The sequence below is a fragment of the Stegostoma tigrinum genome, chromosome 16, assembly GCF_030684315.1.
Source record: "Stegostoma tigrinum isolate sSteTig4 chromosome 16, sSteTig4.hap1, whole genome shotgun sequence".
Lineage (NCBI taxonomy): Eukaryota > Metazoa > Chordata > Chondrichthyes > Orectolobiformes > Stegostomatidae > Stegostoma > Stegostoma tigrinum.
This window is the reverse complement of record NC_081369.1, coordinates 21605696-21628902: the sequence shown is the minus strand read 5'-3', so window position 1 is coordinate 21628902 and position 23207 is coordinate 21605696. Positions and strand designations below refer to the sequence as shown.

The following is a 23207-nucleotide window of genomic DNA, read 5'->3' as shown; positions in this document are numbered from 1 at the left end:
TAACAACATCCTTCCTATAGCAGGAAGACCAGAACCGAATGCAGTATTCCAAAAGTGACCTCACCAATGTCCTGTACAGCCACAACATGACATCCCAACTCCTACACTCAATGCACTGACCAATAAACCTCTGAGGAAACAGTCTGTGATTTTGAGAAATAAATAAAATTCAACCCCATAGTCTTCCCAACCCCCAAAAAAAATCCAACCTGCAGTAATACCACAGAAAAGGTGGTGCTTAATGTCAGGAAGTGGGAAGAAAACCGGTTATTAATAAATACTGAATTACGCTTGCAAATTATTCCTGACTGAATGGATTCAAGGTTGTCTGGATATATCCAAATGGAAAAGGAAATCTCAGAGTATTGAAGAGGTACACAAATATAAATATTATCTTTTGCAAAGGTTTGAGTTGTGTTGCAGTTCAGATGAATAGTTTACTTGCACATCTTGGGCTGCAAGGTGGTGTCAAAGTCAATATCTCTGTCACTTCTTGTAACCCTTATGGCGGAGACCTTGCAACTTTACAACATTGCATAAAATTAGATAGTGCTGTCATAACCTGTTTTCAATATGCTATGAGAACAACCTTTCAGTACAACTTTCTGTTTAAGAAGTGCCTGAATTGAGCAGATAATGATGAAAGACTTTAAATGGTATTGCACATGGCAAAGATTAATTATACAATTTAAGTGTCAAATCACCAAGGGCATGGGTTAAGACAAATCTCTGGAATGGTTTGTTTCTAGAAACTGGAGGGTTGCCAACAAAAATCAGGCAAATGCAAATTGCAAGTGAGTCTAATTCAGAGCACTATGGCATACAGATGTGCAAGAAATTCATCAAGAATGAAAAAGGATTTGTTCCTAAACCAATAGGTTGAAAATGTGCCAATGAGTCTATTTAAATCATGCAAAGGCCATTGAAAATGTTCATTGCTGGAATGCTGGAAATCAAGTTTTCCAAAACTACTGTTATGTAAGGTAACACAAGGATATGCCTTAAAGGTTGCAGCTGGAAATTAATCTAGGATAATGGAACTTATATTCTTTTGGACAGGGTGATTTAAAGTACCCAGAGCAGCAAACTGGCAGCTGCAGCTACTCGCAGTCTTTGAAAAACTTTGACTGCAGAAACGACGAAGGCTCCTTTTTAAAAGACTTTAGGTCTTGGACTGCATTTGTCACAGATTTTTCCTGAGGTTGTTCCATGGCATAAAGGGAGGAATTTCCTGAGGCAACTGGGCACTCCTTCCAACAGGGTCTCAATGAGCTGAGGTAACTAGCCAACAGCTTATTGGCCTTGTGAAAATAATTTAAGAGTCTGATCCGAATAGGGCAGATTCAGGACAAGGGGCCATACCCTCCGCTCTGCCTCACATAAACATGAATTGCACTCCATTACAACCCCCAAAAGGGATGTTTCCTACAGACAGTAAAAATAAATACCAGTAAGGAAACTGTTTTAACTACTTAGCTGGATCGTTCTTTAGCAGCTTTATTGGAACATAGGAACAGGAATGTGTTATTCAGCCCATTGAGCCTGCAGTGCCACTGTGCAATCATGGCTGATCAAACATTTCAATGGATTTTACTCATCCCATTTCCAGAACCCTGTACACTACTGGGAATCCAGCAATCTATCAATCTCTACCTGAAACAGACTCAAGACTGAACTTGCCTTCCCCCTCCCCCATTTCTGAAGAAGGGTCCTGACCCAAAACGTCAACTTTCCTGCTCCTCTCATGCTGCCTGGCCGGCTGTGCACCTCCGGCTCCACTCTATTATCCTAGGCTAAACTAACCCTGTTGTAGCTCTTTGTAATAAACAATCTCAATGGTCACAACTCTGAGGGGGGAAAAAAAAAGTTCTTCACATCTCAGACCTAAGTGGCATTCCCCTTATTTTTCAATGATGCCCCCGTTCTAGACTTCCCATTTAGAGGAAACATCTTTTCTGAATTTACTCTGTCTACCTCTAAGTATTTTGTAAATTTTGGTGAGAACACCTCACATTCTTTAAAGCTCTCAAGAATACAGTTTGCCCAATCTCTCTCCATAGGACTGACCCACCATCCCAGGAACAAATTTGATGAACCATGGTTGTATTTCTTCTATGGCACTGATACCTTTCCTGAGATGAGGCCAAACTAGGTACATCAGGTACAGTCTAACAAAGCTCCTGTACAATGTAGCAAAACTTCTGTTCCATTCGTCTTTCTACTAGCTTGTTGCATTTGTGTGTTAGCCTTCAATGACTTATCGACAAGGACGCCCAGGTCCCTTTATACACTTTCACTTTTCAACTGCTTACCATTTAAGAAATGCTCTGCAGGCCTGTTTCTCTGACCAAAGTGTGTAACCTCACATTTTTCCTTATATTCCATCTGCCGTGTTCACTAAGCCTGTTCAAATCTACTGAGAGCTGCTTTACATCTTCCCTGTAACACACATTTTCACTGAGCTTTGTATTATCTGCAAATTATATTTGGTACCTTCCTCCAAAATATCGATGCATATTGTGAGCAGCTGGGGCCCAACTCTTAATCCTTATGATACCACAATAGTCACAGCCTGACAAGAATGAGCCATTTATTTCTACTGTGTTTTCTGTCTGGTAGATCCATCCCAGTGCATTAACACCTATCCTGTGTGTTTCATATTTCTAACCAGCATCCTTACCAAAAACTTTCTGGAAGCTTTATAGGCCTTTTCTTTTAATCTTATACAATCCTGACCTACCTTTGTTAGCTATGGTTGACTGACCTTTTTTGAGGTTTTGTTTGAAAGGATGTATAGTTGCTGTAAATCCTGTAATTCTTCTTTTGAAAAACTATCTATTGGCTTTGTACAGTCATGCCTTTTAATGTATTTTCCCAATCCACCTCAGCTAGTTTGTGCTTCATTCCTTCGTAATACCCCTTGTTCAAATGTGACGCCCTTGCATCAGAATGAGCTACCTCATTTTCAAATATAATGTAAAATTATTTCATACGTGGTCATTCATTCCTAAACATTATTTCAAAACAAGATTCTATTTAGCCCTTTTCCTAAATAACACTAAATCTAAAATAACATGTTCTCCCATTGACTCTCCAATAAAAAAACTCATCATCCACAGCTTTAGTGCCAATTGGTTTATCTGCTCTGGGTGCAGATTAAACCACTCATGATAACTGTGTTGCTCAAGCTATACATTTCCCTAATCATCTCATTAATACTTACTATTTGATGACCCATAAATAGCTACAATTGATGCCTTTTGCTGTTTCTTAATTCCTCCCAAACAGACTCACACATTATCATCTCTTTATTATCAGTACAACTTCCTCTCTTTTCCTTCTCATTTGTCCTTCCTACACATTGAATAACAACTTCGAGACCCAGTCACTTATGTAGCCAAGTTTCTGTAATGACAACTTGATCATACCCAAGTCACTCTGTTGTTACCTTTAGAATCTTTACCCCGTAGAGAATGCTATGTACATTCAGGTAAAGTGCACTTAACTTTGTCTTTCTGCAACATCCTTAACTTTGTCTTTTCAACATCATTCTCTTGATTTCTAGCCTCCATAGCATTTTATTTTTGCACTCTTTGTTACCATCTTTACTTGCATCTATTTTGGGTTCCTATCCCATGACAAGCTAGTTTTAAATTCACCCCAACAGCACTAGCAAATCTCACTGAGAGGATATGAGCCTCCATTCTCATTAAGGTGTAACCTGATCACCTTGTAAAAGTGCCACCTACTTCAGAACTAGTAACAATGGCTCAGAAATCTGCCCAGCCTCTTAAACCAGTTTTGCAGTGACGTATTCAATCAGTCCTTATGCTCGCTGGCTCGTGGTGCTGGGAGTAATCCTGAGGATTATTGCTGTTAGCGGCCTGTTTTTAATGCCCTCCTGAACTTGCTGTAATTTTCCTCCAGGACCTCATCCCTCCTCCCACCTATATCATTGGTTTCAATGTGGGCCGTGATACCTCCAGAAGAATGTTCTGCAGCTAATTTCTGCATTCTTAAGCCTGGAACCAGAGGCAGTCCAGCATTGTGAAGTCATGTTTACTGCCACTGAAATACCTTCTGACTTTCTCCTTCTGCCTCCCCTGTACAACCGAGTCGTCATGATGCCACGTGCCTGGCTCTAGTAGCATACCCCCGAGCAACCATTGCTCTCATCAGTTTTCAAAATGAAATACTGATTAGTGATCAAGCAAACAAAGAAAAATGTGCAAAGCATGCTGAATATCTGGTGCCTTATTTGATCTTCCAAGAAACAAATTTGTTCTGGTTGTGTTAGGTACACACAGCTCTTTTTGCTGCCCTGTGGTATTTCTTTGAGCCAGCATTTTGATGAATCTAATGCAACACAAGAAACAAAATACTGCTAGTTTTCTTTTTCTGATATTTTAAATTTGTTTGTGAGACTAAGCTTTTCCAGACCAAGTCACTTCTGATCGTATCTAAGCACTAATTCATGGAGTTGATGTACTGAACATGCCATTTGCAGTTTGTTTGAAAAACACCTCATGATGTGCCTGGTGAGCAATACCATGTGATTTTGAGTTACTGAATGATTGTCTTCAAAGGTTTGAGAACATTATAGGACAAGTAAACTTTCTAAACTGCGTGTCAAAGAAAAACTGAATGTAGCAGCAGAAAATATGGTCTGTCTTTTTCTGCATTATTTCGAGCATCAATCTCCTTTATTCATTTTAATTTGGAACATAAGCCATTCTGTATATATAGATTCAATGCATGTTTTCAGGTTAATTCACCACCTGTCAAATTAATGAACTCTCCGCTGTCTACAATTTAGACCTACACACTTCCCTGTCCATGCAGATTACCCCACTTTGACGGGCCAGTATAGTAAACAACATTGTGCATTTACTCACTGAGCTGCTAACACTATCTGAGTTCAGACGTTCTCCTTTTCTGCCTTTTCCTGTCCTCTTCACCAAACATTTTTGGCTCCTGGTTTTGATTTTGTTGTCAGCAGCCCTCAGTTATGTTAATTATTATCCATGTGCAAGCCTCATAAGTGAATAACGGAAGAGAACTCAATCAGGAAAAGCATACCACTGGGCTTCTCCTCATCTGATCTGTATATATGTTTGGTAGTTTGGCAAAGTCATGAGCATGTACAATGGTTTCCACCAAATTCTAGAAGTTGCAATCAAGAATGGGAACTGTGAGCCAACATTTCCCATTCAAAACCCATTGTTAAATTCCAGAGGCCCTACCATAGCCCCATTTATAGCCCTCTCACCAAAGACCAGGGACCAAAATTGCTCTTTTCTAGTCCAGTGTGTGCAACTCAGTTACTCCTCAGGTAAACTGATAATCTACAGGAGGGATCACGAGAATTCAATCATTAAAATTTACAACATCAAAATTCAAGATTGTGCATGTCCACCTGGAGATGAGCAGTAATGTTGCAAAATACTGAAAACACTCGAATGAATGTGTCTCATCCAGCTCCACTGAATATGTTAAATTGTCTGATACTTCAGAATTTGCCTCAGAATTAAAACTTGTGTAAATATATGGTTATGGAATAGTTTTGGTGTTGTCACTATTCTGGGGGCCTTGCAAATGATATAATTGTATAATTGTATTGTACTTAAATTCATGTATTCAGTGCTTTAAATTTACATAGGCTCTACCTGTACTGATTGGGAATCTTTTAGAATATTAATGACTGGAAGAAGCAAGAATGTTAATTCTAGTTTTGCCAGCTCATTGGTAAATAATTTCTACACTTGTTTTGGTAGGTGGCCATAAAACCCATGAGTTCCTGGGTAATTCCCTGTGCAGTGAGGGGTTGCAGATTATTATTGTAATGACTATGTTTATGTAACAGGGCTATGGAGAGAGTGCTTGATTATTCCCATCTCCACATTCTCCTTCGATAATGTGACTCATCACATGTAAATACATGGTTGGCCTTAGCTGTGATGCCACAACTTCATCCAGTTCCTTCCCCTTTATGACCTGGTCAGACATTTGATACTCATTTGAGTTGCCTCCAGCTATGCTTCTGGGAAAGGGAGCTCAGGAAGAGTCCTGCAAGGAAGAATGGGGTTGGCCAGGGAAGTCTAAACCTTTTCTGCCTGGAGGATCCATCAGTTCAGACCTGAGATAGGGATGAAATTATTACCAGTGAATATTCTGAACCCTGATTTTTTTTTGCTTTTAATACTGAACTAGATAAAATCTGTGCACCATGATTCTGAATGTTTGTTTTACCGAGGGGTCATGATGGCTTTCAGTACTGTCAATTGTAAAGAATTTTTTTTAAAACAGAAAATCTCTATTTTTGATTATGGACTGAAATGGTAAAATTGTTTTCGAAGCTAGGGATTGCCGTACTTGTTAAAAATGAGTATGCTCATACTAATTGCAAGCTTAAGCAGTGGAGAAAGCCTCGTTATAGAACAACTAGAACCAGGGGGCTACGTACAAATGAAGATTTAGCTGGCAATAAGTAACTGATTCATCTGTAGATGACTTACCCATTTTAAATGACAAAGGCCTCCTCCCCGCTAACAACTATCTGATCGGCTGGCTGCAAGGTATCTTAAAAATTGGGGGGTGTGAACAAAATAGGCAGAAGCCACAGACCACTGGAAAGGAACGGAAAGGTTTGTGTTTCTGCTCTGCAGTAAAAATCAATTCAAATCTGAAGATAGCTAATTCATCTTTCCGTCATTAGTTGTTGTAAGCTTTTACTCATGACTTTTCAGTAATAAGCCAGAGACTTTTGTGTGTGAATCAGCCACCCTGTGCCTCCTGCAAACAGGTTAAAGCACCTGCAGATGCAAGTTTGAAAAATGGTATTCCGATCAGCAAAGTTTTGGAGGTGCCAGTGTTGGACTGGGATGGACAAAGTCAGAAGTCATACGATACCAGGTTACAGTTCAATAGGTTTATTTGAAATCAGAAGCTTTCTCAGCACAGCTCCTACAATCTTCACCTGATGAAGGAGCAGCGCTCCAAAAGCTTGTGATTTCAGATAAACCTGTTGGACTGTAACCTGGTGTGGTGCAACTTATGATTTTGATCAGCAACATGTCATCTTAGCAAACCCCCATGGATATGGACCAGTGAACTGCCTTCCCAGTCTTTCCCTCTGCCCATAACGCCTATTATTTTTAGTGTGCATGCCTGTGTTTGTATGTATGGATGTGAAGATGGGTATGTTTACAAGTGGGTTAGAGCTTCAACTAATAGAATCTCATCTTGACCATTCATAACTGTTTATCTGTATTTGAAATCTACTTTTTTGTCACAAGTAATGATTTTTGTGAAGTACAGAAATGCAGTCCATGTTTTCAGTCAACGTGGGTATAAAATTCAGGTAAATTAGGGATTTGCAAACTTTTATTAAAATCTTTAACTGTTGTGACAACTCTGGGAATAGCAGGTCTTGATTTTCAGCATGCTACCCCAGTGAGATGTAACAAATTGAATATTGTCCTTTGACCTATGTAGATTTTGGCCATGTATTGGTACTGGAACCAGTGTAATGTTACAGGGCATTAGCGTAGGTTGCCAGACATGTGGTAACGGCAAATTACCTTGAACACTCGACTCCTATATGCTGTCTTAAGCATTGCAGCAGGATTGAACTGTCGGAGATTATTTTATTGCTGTCATTGAGGTTAATTCAACTCAGCCATGTAAAATAAACCGGATTACAATGCAAGATAACAAGGTGTAGAGCTGGATGAACACAGCAGGCCAAACAGCATCATAGGAGCAGGAACGCTGATGTTTTGGGCCTAGACCCTTCAGGTAGGCCCAAAACGTCAGCCTTCCTGCTCCTATGATGCTGCATGGCCTGTTGTGTTCATCCAGCTCCAGATCTTGTTATCTAAGATTACAGTCCAATTTGCTTGTTTCTGTCTTGTATAATGTAATACATTTTAGATGCTCTGTCAATAATAATGAGGAATTGTTTGCATATCCTGATAGTACTGATATGTAATGCAGTGGTGCTGCAGTAGTGACATTCAATGCAAGAAGCCAAGGTTTAATCATAAATAGCTGCAGCTCCATCTGTGTGTATTCAGCTTCATAGAATTACATCCCATTATCAAATAGATTTTAAAGCACTTCATGTAGGATGTGGCTATTTCTTAATTCTTTAAGCAAACTTTGATCTGTTTTATAAATTATTGGGAAATTGAAATACAAAGCCGAATTCTCTTCAATGACATTTTGGAAAAAAAATCTATTCTGCTTGTTTGAAAGAGAACTTGGTATGGAAGTGATTTGTTTTACATTTGATATAAATGATCCACCCTGCCCCCAAACATTAGATACAAACATCTAACTCTGTAATATATATCTTGAGGTTGAATGAAAATGTTAAAAATTAGATTTGAGATACTAGAGATGCTACTTTCTGGACAGTTACATAACAGAAGATAGTTCATAGCCATATAAAACATTTTTTCAGGCATTGGCTGAATGCATTGTAAAGTTACTGCGATATACCTTGTAACATGCCTCACTCCCACTCCCAATCTCCAAATGCTGATTCTCACTGGAGTGTGACATTGATTTCTATGGCATGGTGCCTCCGTGGTTAGCACTGCTGCCTCACAGCACCAGGAATCCAGGTTCGAGTCCACCCTCTGGTGACTGTCCATGTCTGTGTGGGTTTCTGCTGGATGCTCTTGTTTCCTCCCACAGTCCAAAGATGTCCATGCCATGCTAAATTGCCTGTGCTGTTCAGGAATGTGTAGATTAGGAGGGTGATAGGGTGATGGGTCTAGGTGGGATGCTCTGAGGGTCAGAGTAGATATGTTGGGCTGATGGGTCTGTTTCCACACTGTAGGGACTCTACCATTCTATGATTCCTATGTCAATGATCCTTAGAATCAGATTCCAATGCATTATTAACTTGCCTTTTAATTTTACCATTATCATATTCCTGCAGCTGATTGATGGATTTGAAGTAAGTGAAATGGATACAAGTGAAATTAGATTGGTATAAGTAGTCGTTTCAATAAAACATTTTCAATTAAATGTTGCTGTTAAAGAGACCATTTTATTTTCTCATACTCAGACTTATTGTTTTATTTCTATAGGCGTGGAGTTCTCAATCTCCATGAAAGTACTGGAATTCATAATTTGGGTTTACCGAGGTGGCAACTTTCCCTCTGCTTGCTTTGCGTGGTAATCATTCTCTACTTCAGTCTCTGGAAAGGGGTAAAGACTTCAGGAAAGGTATGATTCCCAGTTTCTCATGATGACAAATGTATTGGTTTAATAAAAACTGTGGTGTTTTTCGGATAATACCAACTAAATAATCACCGCCAGACCAGTAAACTGATCTGGAATATTTCTTTGCCAAACCAAATGAGATTAACATTTCACCACTAATTAGAAGTTAGTTGTCTATTTCTGCTAGTGTTTGTTTTGACATCATAACCGGATGAATAATGCTTCAGTTAAAAATGTTTCTTGTCATTTGGGTGAGTTTCATTATGGTTAAGTGCTTTCAAGAGATCACAACTTGTACATGGAGACTATCAAGTGTGCAAATCCATCCAATCCGGGGGGTTCTTACATTTGTCAACCTCCTCATCAGTAACGAATCTGCCTGCACACCCTGACCTATGTCCAGTTCAGTTGCTTTCTTTTTACCTTGAATTGCTGAATTGAAGCCATTGATGTGAATGTATTGTCCATGTGAACTACTGTTCGAAATTTTAAAAAGTTTGCAGATAAGACTGTTAGTTTAATCATGGCTCGGCAGAAATCTATTATTTTACGTTTTGACCTTGCGTGAATAAATTGAAGTATAATTAACATTGGCATTGGTAATTCAAAGGATTCATGCACTACCCAATGATGGGATTGATATCTGCCAGCATGAAAGCTCTTAAGTTTGAATCTGTGCCTACATCATTCGTTGATCATGAAGATTCAAGGTCTACATGTACAGATCTTAGTTGGGTAAGCATATTAAGGGATAGGAAAGCAAGGTGATTAAATAGTGAAGATACAAATCAGCCATTATCTAATTGTTTGGGAGTACAGATTCAATGGACTGAATGACTGCTGCCTCTGCTCCTTAACATAGGGGAGAAAATGCAAAAAAATGTCGTCATTGACATTATGGGGAAAAGCATCAATAAAAGCACATGGACATTTTTTAAACTACTGGAATTATTGTCAGATTAACCAATTGGTTTTCAATGAGAAAGTCCATTGTAACCTGTTGACACTGAAAATGCACTTCAGTTCACATTTCACTTAAAAAAACACAAATTAGATATCTCTAGCCCATGTATGGTATTCACTATTTGATACAATGGGTACTTCATGCTGTTTGTAAAACAAGAACAGAAACAGTGCAGGCATTTGGGTTTGGGCTTTTTCGAGAGATTCAAAACAAAACAAAAGGGTTTGAATGTGCTTACTTTGAAATAGTTCTACAGTCAATATATGAACATAATATTCCAGTGAAAGGTTCAGTCCGAGTCGGTCAATTTTGTGGCTTTAGCCTAGGAATACGACCATAGCCAAAAAATGAATGTTCCCTCCCCTTCAAATGGAGGCATGTGGGCACCATGTGATCAAAATTCTAGGCCTATTTTGTTTATTTTGAATGTAACAAAAGTTTTCCTTGAGATTTGCTTTGAGTTCCTTTGAAGTTAGCCTATTGTAATGTGTTGTCTAAAGTCCAAAATGTAGCTTGCAAAAGGTTTTTATTCAGGACTTGGGAACCTGACACTGGAGCAGTTCCAGGCATGTTACGGACAAATCTAGCATCATTTTGAAGGGAGAGTCAATTAAAGACCAGGAGGAGGCTTATCCTGCAATCAGAGATTACAAGTGGCCCATATTCCCTGAGCTTGACTCTGAAGAAGCAAACCTTTGTGACTCATTGGCAGTTTTAGGTATGGTGGAGGGAGGTGCTCCTCATGTGGACATCCAAGGTCCTCCCCTATTTTCTGCTCCCAGTATATGTTGCCTAGTGAGCTACTGACATTGCTAACTGTGAATTCCAGTTGGCATAGGAGCGAGGACTTAATTAGCCCTTTAATTCAATCACTTTTCAGTTTATTTGGCTACCTGCTGCTTCCTTGAGGGCAGCTGGTATCTGACCTCAAATTGTTTTTCTGAAAATGGCTCAGGGTTTGGATTGTGTCAGGGAATAAGCTGAAAGGTCTTTGGAGCCAAACTGCAGACACACTCGCTTCCCCAATGAACCATGGTTGAAACGTTGACCCCTTGAATCAGAGAATCACTTGAAACATGTGTTTTCCCAAACTATTTGCATGGGTTGCAGTGGCTTCAACAAAATCTGTGCTTTTAATCCATATTTAACTAACGTTCTGAAATACCTCCATTTTGCAGTGGTTGCCACAATATAAATCTGTTACTGATTTCCATTCATTGGCTTGTTCGCTGCACAGAAATATGAAACCTCATTAAGAATTTTCAGGTTTCCTGCTGTGAATTCAGTGGGTAGTTCAGAGTGGGAGATCTTGTTGAATTTCACTGCCATGTTTTGTCATCATAAATTATTAAAAGCTTATTTATTTTTAGGCATGGTTTCTCTCCTCTTGTTGCAACATGCATAATCAGAAGTATTCTCTGCCTATGTTTCCTACTCTTAGTTTAAGCAACATGTCCAACATTCAGATTGTTGCAAAATACTGAGAACTATGCCAGACCAGCCAAAGAACGAAAATAAAGTAAATAGTGTTTTTGATTTACTTAAGTTTGATTTTGAAAGCAACCAAACAAATATAGGTTATCAGTCTCTGGCTGACTATAGTTATTTGCAGTGATGTTGTGCAAAGTCCAATTTTATTTCTACACATCTGCATTTTTTAAAAGTCTTGCGGACATATGTCTCAACTTTCCACAACCTGTCAATGGAGGTTTGGATGGAACTTCACCCTTTTGGGCCTCATTAGTGACTTTGCCCATTTTCCTGGGTGGAAGGTTTATATGTGGAGAATGAGCTCCTAAATGATCTCTATTTTCAAATAGCTATATGCTATAGCCAGGAGAAAAAGTGTGACGAGTGCTTCTGAGGCTTCATTTGATGTGTAATGGGAGGCAGAACAGGTGGAGAAGGCCCATTATTGAGGTTTTCCCTTTACAAGACTTTCTATCACTAGTTGTCATGATTAGATGATGGGAGTAATAGTACAAGATACAGGTCCTATACATCATTACACCACTAGAACTGCTGTGGTATTGAAGGAAAATTCCATTGCCTGCTGTTGGAATGGTGAACTAATGACTATTGTGCTGGTAATTAAGGGAAGGAGAGCAAATATGCAAGCAATGACAATGAGCCAAATCTAGATAAACCAAAACTCTTCATGGAGTAGTTGCTGACAAAAATGGGAAATCCATTAGATTGACTTCCATGATAAGCTAGAGTTCTAACTAGTAACCCAAGATTAATGATGATATGACTGTACCAAACAATTTGAGTGGAGTTAAACTATGCTGGAGTACAAAACCATTGACAATGCAATGTCTTACTTACATCCTAAAGGAATATGCACCAAGAGATATTCTTAATGTGAATAAAACCAAACTGTTTTACTTTCTTCAGAGATAATGGGAACTGCAGATGCTGGAGAATCAGATAACAAAATGTGGAGCTGGATGAACATAGCAGGCCAAGCAGCATCTTATCTTCATCAGGGTCTAGGCCAAAAACATCAGCTTTTGTGCTCCTAAGATGCTGCTTGGCCTGCTGTGTTCATCCACCTCTACACTTTGTTATCTCTGTTTTAATTTCTTCAGCTAGATTGTTGCTTAATATTTGAACATTAACCGTGTAATGGTGGAAAGTGATGCGAGGAACATGAAACTGCTTCACTCTGGATCAACATGGGTGGCTCCAAAACGCTGCCATTTCTTGTGAAAGGTCCAGACACTACGCAGTATGAGTCTAGCAAAACTGGTTTGGTTTACTGCAATTGTACTATTATTGTGATAAATATACAATATGTACATGCAGTATGATATGAAGTATGTAAACATTAATGTTGTGTCTTATTTAGTTTTTGTTTATTATTTTGTGGGATGTGGATGTTGCTGACAAGGCCAGCATTTATTGCCCATCCCTAATTGCAAATGAGTTGAGTGGCTTGCTAGGCTATTTTAAGGGGCAGTTAAGACTCAACCATGTTGCTGTGAGTTTGGAGTCATGTATAAGCCAGACTGGATGAGAATGGCAGATATCCTTTCTCAAAGGGTATCAATGAACCAGATGGGTTTTTACAACAATTGAAACCGGCTTTCTTTTTAATATCCAGTTTTTTAAATAAGTTCTATTCCACCAGCTCCGCATTGTCTCCCCAGCTGATATCTGAATGACAGCTCATCTATCATTTTTAAGTGTATATAGCCACCTTAGTGTGAAAGATGTGTAACATATATATTGTTATAGTTTGGATTCTACTATCTGTTTTTAACTTTCAGATGAATGTTTAGTTCACCAAGTCTCTGCGAAAAATCAGATGGAAGGCCTGAAATATTAATGCATTAGCTCTGTTTTTCTGACTCTATGATTAGATAAGGGATGAAAATGGAATAAAATGTATCTGTTGCTTCTCCTTCATTGGCAGGTGGTGTGGATCACAGCGACCATGCCCTACATGGTGTTACTAGTACTTCTGATCCATGGGATCACGTTGCCAGGTGCAATGGATGGGATCAAGGCATACCTCAGCATTGACTTTGAACGCCTGAAAGAAGCACAGGTAGATTGCTGTCCATTTACAATGAGGCACAGAAAAAGATTAAGTAGATTTACAATTGTCTCATTTTAAATAGTGCCTGGGGTTAATATTGCATCTGAAATTCAATGCCCTTTGATCCTGTATGCTAGGTTTTGTGTTAAGTTCAGTATGATCTCTGCCTCTATGAAGCACAAAGATAAATTTGTTCCATTGTAAGTATTCTGTACATTTAAATAATCATTACATTTATTTCAATCCTAATGATTTTAAGAGACTGTTACATTTATTTCATTCATGCTTTAAAAGCATCTTTCACAATTTTTACTTTGAGTGAATGGTTGACAGAAGCATTTAAAGTACAACAAACATTTAAGGAACTCCAGACCTCTGCCATCATTGCTTTTAGCTGTCCTGTACACACAAAAACCATGACTATATCTGTGGTTCTGCATGCTGAACTGTATTGTATTTCTTTTGACTGAAGAGTTTACCTAGACGGATATTCTGAGTCTTGCAAGACTGGAAAGCTCATGTTACTTTTATGCTTCCACATAAAATAAAATAATTCCCTCATTCACTGCTGACCTTGTCTTCATTCAATCACTTCCAAAGTGGAATATGTGCTAGATCAAAGTTCATTGGGAATTGGCAACCTTCTATTAGTCTTCAAGTGACTATTCTTCACATGTAAGTCTCGGATTAGGGAAAATCATAATGCAACCCCGTTTAACTTAAAGACATTAAAGTGGCAGAGAAAGAGCAGTGTATGTGGTGTCACAGTTCAGTTAGTTTCTCAGATGTCATGACAACATGCACTTTTACCTGCGTGAGCAGCTATAGTATTGATGGTAGAGGCTTCAACTTGCTGTCCATCATGAAGTTGACCAGGAACCTCTCCAACTCTTACTGCCTTTTGTCTGTGTTGGAAGGATTTACAACTTGGTAATCAACATGTCTGGCCACATGGTGAGTGTACCTGGGACAGGGCTCAAACCCAGAGCTCCTGGCTCGCTATTTCAGAAGAATACACAATATTGCATGTGTTGAGTTTTTATCCAGCAGTTGGAATCCAAATGAGGTCTGGGAATTTAGAACTACTTAAAGCTTTCACAGTTAAAATAAGATCGTTGATACCTCAGTGAAGGGTACAGGGAACATCAAGACGTAGGGCAATTGTGAGAGGACTAGAGGTTAGAAGGATCGAGAACTCGGTGTCACAACAACCCATCAATCCACTGTAGAAAGCTGAAAACAGATTAGACAAATTGTAATTGTTGTACAATATTCCCAATACATATATGGGTATGGTGTTAATTTGTTGTCTGAACAGGATATTGATGGGTGAAGGACCGAAAGCCAGGCTTTTCTTTGCTTGCCAATCTTGGCAAAATGCATTTTTAGAAATTGGCAGCTCTGCAGTCATGAGCATAGTATTTTGTTGTTGCTGCAGTAACTGTGGTAGTTAGTTAAAAACAAAATACATCATTCGCCTTTTCCTAGACAGACTTAATAATAATGTTAAGTTAACGTTGATACTGTCACTCGATTTCCCCTGTAATCAACAATATTCCCTTTTGTCTTTTCCAAGTAGTTCCAGATGACTCAGAAGCCTTTTGGTAGCATTATGCGTTGAGTTTAAAAAAGAGTGAACAGAAAAACACTAGGCACTCTGTTTCTCTAAGACCATCAAATGGAGAATGGATGTAAACATTTTAACTAAAGAAACATTTCCATTCACCACTTAACATGAAAAGGGAAAACAAGAAGTTATCTCTTTAATTGAACAAAGTGAAAGATCAAATAAATCAGGAAGAATTGAGAAAAAGGCGTCAAGTAAAACCAGGCCCCTCAGCATCAGAGGAGCAGGAAAGGCGATGTTTCGGGTTTACAGCCTTTATCAGGAATGGGGACAGGGAAGCAGCTCGGACGTAAATAGAGGTGGGGTGGTCGGGCTGGGGGAAGGTAGGTGGGATGGTGATAGGTAGATGCAGTTTGTGGAAACAGGTCAGTGGGAAGGGTGGGGTGGATAGGTGAGAATGAAAATGGACACCGGTTGTGTCAGGTCAAGGAGGCAGGATGAGATGGAGGGTTGGACATGGGGTGGGGAGATTTTTAAACTGGTGAATTCTATGTTCAGGCCATTGGGCTATAGGCTTCCAAGGCGGAATATGAGGTGTTGCTCCTCCAGCTTGCTCATGGTGTCATTGTGACCCTGGAGGAGGCCCAGCATGGACATGTCACTAAGGGAATAGGAGGGAAATTAAAATGATCGGCGACTGGAAGGTGTTGTTGATTATAGCATACAGGGCACAGATGCTGGGCAAAACGGTCACCAAGTCTGCGCTTGGTCTCACCGTAGTAGAGGAGACCAGATCGAGAGCAACAGATACAGTGGACCAGGTTGGAGAACATACAGGTGAACCCCTATTGGATTTGGAAAATTTGTTTGAGGCCTTGAACGGAGGTAAGAGGGAAGGTGTAGGGGCAAGTGTAGCACTGCCTGCAGTTGCAGGAAAGGTGCTGAGTGTGGTGGGACTAGTGGGGAGTGTGGAGCAGATCAGGGATTTGTGGAGTGAGTGGTCCATACACAAGGCAGATAGGAGTCAGGGAGGGAAATATCTCTGTGGTGGTGGGGTCAGATTGCAGGTGTCGAAAGTGGCAGAGGATGATGTGCTGGTGCAGAGGTTGGGTGGGGTGGAATGTGAGGACCAGGGGGACACTGTCTTTATTTTTGTTGGGAGGCCAGCAGTTTGAAGGCAGAAGTGTGGGTCATGCAAAAGATGCGGTTGAGAGTATTACGAATCACTGGAGAGGGGAAACGTTACAATCCTTGAAGTAGCAGGACATCAGGGATGTCCGGGAGTGGTAAGCTCCATCTTGGGAGCAGATGCAGCGGAGGCGGAGGAATTGGGAATATGAGATCGCATTCTTGCAGGAGAGTGGTTGATAGGAGGGTAATCAAGGCAGCTAAAGGAGTCGTTGGTGTTGAAATAGATGTCAGTGCTGAGATGGTTACTGGAGATGGAGACAGAGAGGTCCAAGAAAGGGAGGGAGGTGATGGCGATGATCCAGGTGAACTTGTGGTTGGTGTGAAAGGTGGTAGTAATGTTGATGAACTGTTCGAGCTCCCCATGGGAGCATGAGGCGGTGCCGATATAGTCGTTAATGTAGCGGAGGAAGAAGTGAGGGGTGGATCCAGTGTAACTGCAGAAGTGGGATTGTTCCGCATATCATATGAAGAGGTTAGGCATTGTTCAGACTTATGCGGGTGCCCATGGCCATTCCTTTAGTTTGTAGGAAGTGGGAGGAATTAAAGAAAAGGTCAATGAGGATAAGGACAAGGCCCATTAAGTGTTCAGTGTGTCGGCGGAGGGCCATTGGTTAGGCCTACATGAGAGGAAGAAACAGAGGGCAGAGAGACTGAATGTCCATGGTGAAGATGAGGTGTTGTGGGCTGGGGAATTGAAAATCTTGGAAGAGGTGGAAAGCATGTGTAGTGTCCCAGACATAGGTAGGGACTCCTGAACTGGGTGGGGGCGTCGGGGGTGGAGGGAGTGGGGGAAGGTAACCAAGTTGAGATAAGCGGAGATAAGTTCAGTGGGGCAGGAGCAGGCAGAGACAATGGGTTGGTCGGGGCAGTTGGGTTTAAGGATTTTGGGAAGGAGATAGAAACAGACAGTGCAGGGTTGGGGAATGATGAGGTTGGAGGTTATAGGTGGGACGTCTCCTGAGGTATTGACGGTCCGGGAATTGATGGTTTTGTGATTAGGATGGGGTCATAAACAAGGGAGGGGTAGGAGGAGGTGTTGGAGAGTTGGCACCTGGCGTCCATGATATAGAGGTCAGTACACCATACCACCACTGTGCCCCTTTCCCCTTATCAGTGGGTCTTATGGTGAGGTTGGGGTTGGAGTGGATGGCTGCACATTTTGTAGGGGAGAGTTTCGAGTGAGTGAGAGAGATGGAAAGATGAGGGTGATCAATGTGGTAATGGTAGTTGGAGATGAAGAGATCAAGGGAAAGTGGGAGGCCGTGGGGTGGTGCCCAGGGGGATGGAATTTGTTGGAGGCTGGAGAAGAGGTCTGCAGAAGGTGGGCTGGACTCCTGGTCAAAGAAGTAGGTGCGGGGGTGGAGATGTAGTGTGAAGAGTTTGACATTTAGGAATTCGTTCTACAGAATTCATTGATATGTGGGTACTGGGGAATGAAAGTGAGATCTCTTCCTCCACTACATTTATGACTGTATCAGCACTTCCTTATTCTCCCATGGTGAGGTTGAAGAGTTCATTAACTTTACTAACACCATCTGGACCATCTGTCACCATCTCCAGAAACCGATTCTGCAGCTATTTCAAACCCACCAACTCCCATAGCTATCTTGGCTACACCTCTTCTCGCTTGCCCTCTTGTAAGAATGCAATCACACACTCCCAATTCCTCCCCTCCACCGCATCTGCTTCCAGGATGGAGCATTCCACTCCCAGACATCCTCCTACTTCAAGGACTGTACTATCCCAGCTCCAATGATTCGTAATGCCTCAACCACATCTCTTGCATTACCCACACTTCTGCCGTCCAAACACCCTCCCCCCAACAACAATAAGGACAGAGCCACCCTAAAACTCACATCTCACCCCACCAACCTCCGGCGCATCATCCTCCACCATTTTCACCACCTGCAATCTGACCCCACCATCACAGAGATATTTGCCTCCCCAACCCATCTTCCTTTCACAGGGACCACTCACTCCACAACTCCCTCATCCGCTCCACATTTCCCACCGCACCCAGCCCCTTTCCCTGCAACCACAGCAGGTGCTACATCAGCCCCTACACCTCCCCTCTTACCTCTGTTTAAGGCCCCAAACAATATTTCCAAATCCAATAGGGATTCACCTGTGTGTACTCCAACCTGGTCTACTGTATCTGTTGCTCCTGATGTGGTCTCCTCTACATCGGTGAGACCAAGCGCAGACTCAGTGACTGTTTTGCCCAGCATCAGCAGTCTCTAAGCTATAATCATCAACACCTTCTGGTTGCCAACCATTTTAGTTTACCCTATCACTCCCTTGATGTCATGTCCATTCTGGTCCTCTTCCAGGGTCACAATGACACCACTCATAAACTGGAGGAACAGCACCTCATATTCCACCTCGGGGGCTTACAACCCATTGGCCTAAACGTGGAATTCACTAGTTTTAAAATCTCCCTACCCCCGGCCTCATCCCATGTCCAACTCTCCCTCTCGTCCCCACCTCCTTGACCTGACATAACCTGTCCTTGTTCTATCTCCCCTACCTGCCTCACTCTTCCCATGACCTATCTGCACAAAACCCTACCTGCATCCAACCTCCTTTCCTCCAACCCCACCCCCCCCACCTCTATTTATTTCTGAGCTCCCTTCCCCCTCCCAGTCCTGATGAAGGGTGTAAATCTGAGACATCGACTTTCCTGCTCCCCTGGTGCTGCCTGACCTGTTATGTTCCTCTGACTCCAGCATCTGCAGTTTTTGCTATCTTCAAGTAGAACCAGTAATTTAAATGACAGTTCTAGTGTAGGAAGAAATATGAAGCAAGGCAAAGAAAGATTAGATCAATTGAGACAGGTAAGAAAATGACAAGTGAGAAAAATAAATGACGTGTTCTATTTAAAACCTCGAGGAAAGATTGAGATTGAGTTTTGTGACAACAAACCTGTATTCAGTAATCAAAAGCAGAGAAACTCAAATTTCCCATTAGATTCCTGACAGCCACTATTTTGATCAGAGCAGGTTACAACATGATGCACCCTCAGTGACATCACGCTCAGACTTTTAAACACTGACCTCAATTGTGAATTTTCCAGAGTTTTCATTGAGGTAATAGGGTCCTGAAGCCTATACCCATCAGATCAGACAGTTCATGAACTTTGGGGCAAGTCTGTTGTGCGCTTTTGAATTTTTTTCACGTGAGTTTAAAAGGTCTTTCCAATATTAAATGTCATAATTAGATGCTACATGATACATCTTTAATGCAGTGATTGATTGTAGGCCTCTGTCTGTGCAAGGTACTTAACTATTAAATTGATCAGCACTGTGTAGATGCTACTTTTTGCACTCCTCCTCTACATTCTGTTATATTGAGAATCAACTGTTCTTGTGTGTTGCGTGCTGTGTTCTGTCCTTTAATTTTTACATTGATTTAAAGGCCAGATATCACTTGAGCCTTAGAAAAATAAAACTTGAACAGTTTCCTGACTTCTTTTAAAATACATCTGTTGAGCCTTTGAAAGAAGGAACAGATGATCATTGTTCAGGGAACTTCAAAACACAGTTGAATTGAGTGCTGGAGAATTTGCTTATACTGCTGTGCACCAGAGTACTATTATGGATGCTAGACATAGTTTCAAACCTTACTGAGGAATTTTGCTCTGCAAGGGTTGTTCACACAGCTGTGAATACATCTGTGATCTTTGCTTTGATAATGACTTTATATGCTGTTCATAGGACTAAGATGTTTTTCAATCACTGCTTAATAGACTTATAAGTGCTTAAAAAGAGGGTGTTTTTTAAGGGGGTGTTTGAATGTCTGTGTATTTGATGTTTTCTTTAGCATGTAAGAGGAACAGCCCAGTTAATCTGGTTTTAATCGATGAGTATTTATTGCATGGGCATTTCAAAGATTCTTCAGCATAGTTACATAGGACTCATGCATTCTGTCCATAGAGAGATATTGAGTGAGTAGATATGGAGACAGATTTTGGATGATGAATCTGGGCTTCAGGGAAGCCTTTGGATAATTGAGGAACATGGGATATGGAGATGGTGTTGGTAACAACTAGAGAATCTAATATTTACCCACAGCATAGGACTGACATCCCAGTGAATGAAGGCAGTGCTTCTAACTCGCCAGGCTTGACATCCACCCCACTTCTTCTCTCACCTAGGGCCTGGTTTGGTAGGTGATGGCTCTGAATCTATCCTGTCGTCACGTTCTGACTACTGATTTCTGAACCTATTAGGAAAGATCTGTCACTTTCTATGCCTACTTATAACAGCTAATGTCCAGTGCCAAGGAGATTGATCGGCAGCCATTACAAACTGCTATGTCAGTAAATTAGTACATTCATTTGTAATGACAGGACCTAATTGTCTGTGACAAGTTTAATGGGCAATTAATGGACAAATACTGCAAGTTCTTCTCATAAAAGAAAGCATGTGAGCTGAAAGGACAAGTTGCTATTTTCATGAAACAAAAGTAGCAGAGGCAGCAACTTTTGGATTTTCGTGATTAGGCACACATCTGTTTCTTATGTGAAGTTGGTGTACCTGTTACTATTAGTTTGCCACTGTTGTGAAAGCAAATTCTGGCCCCATTTGTTTTGGTAAGAACACTTATGAAAGATAAACTGCAATTCAGACATTGAATTATACTGACACACTTCATTGTCCATCCTATTAATAGTTACTCACATGATTTTGCTCCTATGTCACTTGGTGTTTCGTAAGATTTTCCAAACTGTGAATATAGTTAGAAAAGTAAAAGACTTACTGGCACTTCAAGAGTGCAGCTGGTTTTGCTTTGCCAATGTTCTAAATATTCCTAAGCAGTTTCCTCTCTTGCCTTTGGAAGAGGAATGCCTCTTTAAGCAAGGCCAAAAGAGAAAAAGATAGCCTGAGTAGTACAGATCTTACAAATGGCTCATCGAGGCAACACTGCACTGATAAAATAACCAAACAACTTGTTCTGAACACAGATAACACGGTGTGAAGCTGGATGAACACAGCAGGCCAAGCAACATCAGAGGACCAGGAGAGCTTGACGTTTCGGGTCGGGACCCTTCTTCAGAAATGGGGGAGGGGAAGAGGATTCTGAAATAAATAGGGAGACGGGGAGGCGGATAGAAGATGGATAAGGGAGAAGATAGGGTGAGAGGAGACAGGCAGGTTAAAGAGGTGGGGTTAGAGCCAGTGAAGGTGAATGTAGGTGGCGAGTTAGGGAAGGGGTAGGTCAGGTCGGGGGGGATGCAGGGGATGGGGTGGGGCTTGAGGTGGGAGGAATGGTTAGGGAGGCGGGGGTTAGCTGGGCTGGTTTTTGGCATGTGGTCGGGGGAGGGGAGATTTTGAAGCTTGTGAAGTCCACATTGATATCCTTGGGCTGCAGAGTTCCCAAGCGAAATATGAGATGCTGCATCTTTCGGGTAGCGTCATTGTGGCGATGCAGGAGGCCCAGAATGGACATGTCGTCCAAGGAGTTGGGGTGGGGGGGAATTGAAATGGTTCGTGACTGGGAGGTGTAGATGTTTGTTGCGAACTGAGCGTAGGTACAGCGGATACAGTATATCACATTAACAGATGTGCAGGTGAGCATTGTGGCCTCCTCTACATCGGGGAAACCAAGCAGAGGCTTGGGGACCACTTTGCGGAACAGCTACGCTCAGTTCGCAATAAACAACTACACCTCCCAGTCATGAACCATTTCAATTCCACCCCCCTCCCCAACTCCTCAGACGACATGTTCATCCTGGGCCTCCTGCATTACCACTACGAAGCCACCCGAAAGATGCAGGAACAGCATCTCCTATTTTGCTTGGGAACCCTGCAGTCCAAGGGTACCAATGTGGACTTCACAAGTTTCAAAATCTCCCCTCCCTCAACCACATGCCAAAACCAGCCCAGCTAGTCCCCACCTCCCTAACCATTCCTCTCACCTCAAGCCCCACCCCCATCCCCTACCCACTAATCTCATCCTGCCTCTCCAAGACCTGACTGTCTTCCCTGGACTGACCTATCCCTTCCCTAACTCCCCACCTACATTCACCTTCACTGGCTCTAACTCCATCTCTTTAACCTGCCTGCCTCCTCTAACCCTATCTTCTCCTTTATCCATCTTCTATCCACCTACCCCCTGTCTCCCTATTTATTTCAGAATCCCCTTCCCCTCCCCCATTTCTGGAGAAGCATCCCAACCTGAAACATCAAGCTTTCCAGTTGCTTTCTTGCTGCTTGGCCAGCTTCACACCGTGTTATCCCGGTGCATCAGTAGCTCCTCCTGTCTCTTGTTCTAAACACAGTTTACATTTTGAAATCAGTTTCTGAAGCTCAGAGGCAGGAATGTATTCAACTTCACTGTACCAAGTGAGAAAGCTTGCATTGTAGGTTCATGCTGAAAGGCATTACGACAAGGTGATCTTGTGTTTACATGCTGGCAACCTTAATACTCAATAGTATCATTAACAAGTATATTTTTAAACTTAAATGTGAATAAAGTATACACTGGAATTTCAGCAAAGTCACAGCACAGGAGAAACCTTCAATGGAAGGATCTGAAGAAAAATATCAGAAGTAAAATGATTGTGTATTTCCAGCAGTTTCTGATTTAATGTCAGACTTTCATTTTAAACTTTGTCAAATGAAATACACAAAGCAGCTCAGTTAGTAGAAAACCATCATAAAGACAGGAGCAGTTTTAATGCCCATTCTATCCATTTCACTGTCAAC

General features: G+C 41.3%; 1 protein-coding gene across 4 annotated transcripts in view; it reads left to right on the top strand.

Moving 5' to 3' along the window:
* The window catches only part of slc6a2 (solute carrier family 6 member 2), a 166832-nt gene that overhangs the window by 58876 nt on the left and 84749 nt on the right, over positions 1 to 23207 (top strand). For all 4 annotated transcript variants that reach the window (XM_048546354.2, XM_048546357.2, XM_048546356.2 and 1 more), the window contains exons 4-5: positions 9099 to 9237; positions 13617 to 13751. In XM_048546354.2, coding sequence (XP_048402311.1) covers positions 9099 to 9237; positions 13617 to 13751 — 274 coding nt within the window. The remainder of the gene's footprint in view (positions 1 to 9098; positions 9238 to 13616; positions 13752 to 23207) is intronic.